This window comes from Lolium rigidum, chromosome 3 (genome assembly GCF_022539505.1).
Source record: "Lolium rigidum isolate FL_2022 chromosome 3, APGP_CSIRO_Lrig_0.1, whole genome shotgun sequence".
Lineage (NCBI taxonomy): Eukaryota > Viridiplantae > Streptophyta > Magnoliopsida > Poales > Poaceae > Lolium > Lolium rigidum.
The window spans coordinates 175,084,063-175,089,163 of NC_061510.1; the positions used below are offsets into that span (position 1 = coordinate 175,084,063).

The 5,101-nt window shown below is 42.6% G+C and overlaps 1 protein-coding gene across 1 annotated transcript; it reads left to right on the forward strand.

The window, feature by feature from the left end:
* Positions 1-842: 842 nt before the first annotated feature.
* Positions 843-1,516, forward strand: LOC124698680 (cysteine proteinase inhibitor 8-like). The gene has a single exon (XM_047231148.1). It carries the CDS (start codon positions 855-857, stop codon positions 1,362-1,364), a length of 510 nt encoding a protein of 169 aa, XP_047087104.1. The 5' UTR covers positions 843-854; the 3' UTR covers positions 1,365-1,516.
* The last annotated feature ends 3,585 nt before the right edge of the window (positions 1,517-5,101 follow it).

Here is a 5,101-nt window from a genome sequence, read left to right on the forward strand (position 1 = left end):
TTTCTGTTTAAAAAAAATAAGCGACTTAGGCTGCTCATAGTGGGGAGTAACTTAGACTAGTAACATATGTTATTTTACTAGTCTAAGTTACTACCTTTATAGTGGGTAGTAACTTAGATGTTGTTAATTATGTTGTAGACTCATATTACTTTGGGTTGTGTGATGTTATGGTAACATAACTAGTTATCACCTCACTCTCTTTTTCATTTATTGTCATGCCATGTCACCAAAATATCTTGAGATGTGTGATGTTACCACCCATGTTATCCCCACTATGAGAAGTCTTATGTTTTGTTTTTAGATAGAAGTGTATCTACATATTAAAATATGTCTAGATATATTATATTTACATAAAATTAAATTAATTATTTTTAAATGAAGTAAGTATAAATAATTGTTTCTAATTTTTTCATATAAAACATGTCATCTACTATAAGACGAAATAATAGATTTATTAAATGGAGGTAGTACTATAATCAGCCGTCATTAACTGCTACTCCCTCTATTCAGATATGTAAGATGTTGAAGCATTTTGTTTGGTTCACCTACTTTAGTGTGTAGGTTCACTCACTTTATTTTATATCTAGTCTAATTTAAAAGTACCTAAAACATTTTATATTGATGCACAAAGGGATTATAATCAGCCCTAGTTACTGAAATTTTTCAAAATGGGAAGGGAGGGAGGGAGGCTTATAAATCAGTACAGTACTATGGATGGAATACTGTACCCTCGATGTCGGCATGATTTATGGCTGAAAAGCTGGCATTTTCCCGAAGAAAACACGACGTGCTTGACGGTGTGATCCTCGGGTCCACCAAAGTCTTCCCGTCTCCTGTCGCCACTTCCCATTCCAATGGGCTGCTCCTCAAATCCGTCCAATAAATTGCCATCACACTCAACAAATTCGTCTCAAAACAGATCCCACCGCTCCCAAACCCCAAACACCGCACTGTACTACGTTCCCATTCCCTTTTCCAAACCCACAGATTGCGATCCGTCCATGGCGCAAGCGAAACCCCTCCTCCTGCTCTCCCTCCTCGCCGCCACCCTCGCCGTCACCGCCGCCCTGGGCGGCCGCGGCCGGATAGTCGGCGGGTGGGCCCCCATCGGGGACGTGACGGACCCGCACATCCAGGAGCTCGGCGGGTGGGCCGTGACGCAGCACGCCAAGCTGGCCGGCGACAGGCTGCAGTTCCGCCGGGTGACGCGCGGCGAGCAGCAGGTGGTGTCCGGTAAGAACTATCGCCTCTTCGTGGACGCGGCGGACGGCGCGGGGAAGAGCGCGCAGTACGTCGCGGTGGTGTACGAGCAGTCCTGGACACGCACCCGCCAGCTCACCTCCTTCAAGCCGGCGGACAACTAATGATCCGCCCGCCACCGCCGCGCATGGATCTCTGCATCTAGCGGCCACATGAGCTCCGCTCAGGGCTCCACTGGTTAATCTCGTCTGCTTTTCCTTAATCTGGTGGTACTATACTAGTATACTGTAGCAATAAATGAGAGCTTTTACTTTGAGTCGTGAGGTTTGGCCGATTGTGAGAGGTGCACTTCATCCTGACTACTGCTATACTACTTCGTGTCTTGTCTGCGTCCATTCTTATGCTATATCCTAGGCACTATAAGATACTGTACAAATTCTTCTATCTTTCCTCATTAAATATGGTGTCACATAAATAAAATGCCTATGATATAGTGCTAAGAAACAATTATTGTAAAAGGCTTTAGCCAAACCAATAACTAATCTAGGCGGCAAGAACCGGCAAGAAGTTGAAGGGAGCCCAAGGTGTTGTCCTCTCGAACGCATTCGTCACATCGACATCTCTCGTCTGTGCCCCATGCAGTGTAGTGAAACAGTGAAGAGAGGACAAGTGATTTTATGACATCGGTTCTCTCACAAAAAATAAACAGAGCACTTGGAGCAATAATTAATAGGGCATCGAATTGAACGGAGGCCTCCAACCGCGGGCGAGTGCATGCTCTAGTTGTGGCCTATGCACTGGTGGAGCTGCTATAGATCTAGGCGCAGCAAGCCGTCACATGCCCCGCGTTAAAGCTGGCAGAGCATTAGAATCCAGAGATGACGTTCGGCCTTTCTCATGAACAACGACCTGCTGCTCAATATCATTTATAAAAAAAGATCCTGCGTTAATCCTGCGTCGTGATCCTCTGCGGCGTGGATAGCTCTGCTCTGACACTGTGGCCGAGGCCAAAGAGAGAGTCTCGTCGGCCGGCCGGTATGCATTAATCCTGCGGTCAGATCACATGGGCGCACCGATCCATCGCCTTTGGCATGTGGCCGGCGGCGTGATCCTCTGCAGCAGTGTGCGGACCAGCTGAGCCATGCACGCCCGCCTGCAGTGCCGTACATACATACGCCAGACTCGCGCGGGGCATCCCCACACCTCTCTTCATTCTTTCTCTGTTTAAGGTCTTTTTTATAAATGATATTGAGCAGCAGGTCGCTGTTCATGAGAAAGGCTGAACGTCATCTCTGGATTCTGATGCTCTGCCAGCTTTAACGCGAGGCATGTGACGGCCTGCTGCGCCTAGATCTATGGCAGCTCCACCAGTGCATAGGCCACAACTAGAGCATGCACTCGCCCGCAGCTGGAGGCCTCCGTTCAATTCGATGCCCTATTAATTATTGTTCCAAGTGCTATTTTTATTTTTTGTGAGAGAACCGGTGCCATAAAATCACTTGTCCTCTCTTCACTCCTCCACTACACTGCATGGGGCACAGACGAGAGATGGCGATGTGACGGATGAGCTCGAGAGGACAGCACCTTGGGCTCTCTTCAACTCCTTGCCGGTTCTTGCCTAGACTAGTTATTGGTCTGACTAAGGCCTTTCACAATGATTTTTTCTTAGCACTATATTTTAGACATTTTGCTTATGTGATATCATATTTAATGAGGAAAGAGAGAGGAGTTGTATCTTACTGAGTGGACGCAGACAAGACACAAAATTAGTATACTACTGAGTGTACTAATAAAGAGAGCTTTTACTTTGAGTAGTACGTACAGTATACTGAATATCACTGCTAAATAAAACTGTGACTCTGTGAGTACTCCAGATCGCTGTAATGGACTGCTCATTTGTGTCTTGTCTGCGTCCATTCTTATGCTAGACGACTGGTTTCACTTTCACTATACGTGCACCGCTGCTTTGCTTACGGCCATGTCCATGCTTATCTCTCAAGTCTCTGGAGCGGAATGGTCTTGCAAAACCCCGTGACCATCTGGTTTTGGTGCCTTGTCTCAAGTACACGACATCTCACCTGGATAATATCTAAGGGCTGGTCATAATGGTAACATGCATATGATACTACTACATGATACTAGTACTATCTTAATGCAAATTTGTGTCATGCTATATTTATTATTTTTTAAATCTCAATGCAAATTTGTGTACTCTTACAAGATTTATTTAGCATTAACTTTTCTCGTTGTTTGCGCTATGATATTGTATCTATCTATATTACTCTAATTTATTCTCTCTTTTTTAATTAGCTGCAATATCAGCATTTTTGTGGGACCAATATACATAATACTAGTTATAATACTAGCACTATGGTTAGCTTGAGATTTTGAGAATGTCTGAGTTTCTGTTACTATCGGTTCACGTGAGGGCAGGTCTTTATCAATGGAGCAGAACAGTCGTTGATTACCACGAATTGAGATTAAACAAATCAGAAATAAATAGCACAATAGCCGACGCACTCACGCGCACGATGGAAATCACGTAGACTCAGGCGCTTACCAGCAGATTGGTCACTCCAAAACTGCGATACCAACACTGGACTTAAACTTTTTTGACCAGAGGCTTCCAGTTGGCAATTAGCCCGCACTCATTTAGACTTATGAACTTAGACTAGTCACACTGGGAGTAATATGTAGTATCATGCATGCTATGTAGGAAAAAAAATTATGTGGCACATCAATTAACGAGGAGAGATGTGAGACTAGTATCATAGTTAGATACCGTACCATAGCACGTAAAACTAGAAATTTTAGTGGCAAACACATCATGTATATATATTTGCATTGAGATTTTACAAAATATATAAATATGATAGAATTATGATACTATGCATTGTAGGTATGGTATCATAAACTAGTATCTTATGTATGATACTAGTTTACAGTGGCGGAGCCAGGAATTGAACTGAGGAGGGTCGAAACTAAGCTCTAATTTATTATTATTTTGACAGAAAAGAGCAAATGTATTCAACAAAAGAGGTCCAAACAGATTCAATTTCCATATATTTCATCAAGTACAACAACAAAATGACTATAAAAAACAAGAACACCAAAATAGAGCTACATTTTAATAAGATAGTATCATACCATTAAGTTGCATCTAAGCTTGGAAGACGAAAGCCCTGCGAAAGATGACCTCTACGGTTGCTGTAGGAACGAAAACGTTTGTGATATGTAGGTTGCCTCATTGCCTGTAAAGTTTCCCTGTTTGTTTGTAAAACATTTAAATTTATAATTTGCAAATCCTTTTTGCATTTTGTTACTTTTTGGTACATTAACTTGAATTAGGTGAGCTAGGGATGTTGATGTTCTCTTTCCAAAACATTAGTGCAGGTTTGATATACTATACAGTTTGTATTTCATCACTGACTTGATGTTGAGCTCCAGACCAAGTAATATGCTTTATTTAGCTCCTCTTATTTCTCAATGGGACAATCTATATTTGACCTATCTCATTTTCCTCATTTTCCTTTCAAAGTTAATTACAAGTTTTCCTTTTCTCATTTTCTTCTGTTTAGTTTATTTTCTTGACACCCAGTTTTGATGAGGCATGGGCATGTATTTCTGTCTAAATTTTATGTTCTACATCTTATTTGGTGGTCCATATACTGCATCATTAGACCAATAAAAATGTTGCAATATGCTAAATAAAAAAATATCTAATACAGTTAACTGGGATAAAAAAAATGCATCATTATGTATTCAGACAATAGTTAATGATAGATGCCAGAGAATAACATCTTATTCCTCCTCTTCGATCCAGCGAGCCTCCTTGTCGGCGTCCATCGAAGGCAGCCGGGGACGAGCCGAGCTGGGGGCAGCCGGGCAGGGCCGACCGGCC

Bases quoted from the DNA above. Each gene is read 5' to 3' on its own strand.
- LOC124698680 (XM_047231148.1), top strand. From the start codon at position 855: ATGGGCTGCTCCTCAAATCCGTCCAATAAATTGCCATCACACTCAACA.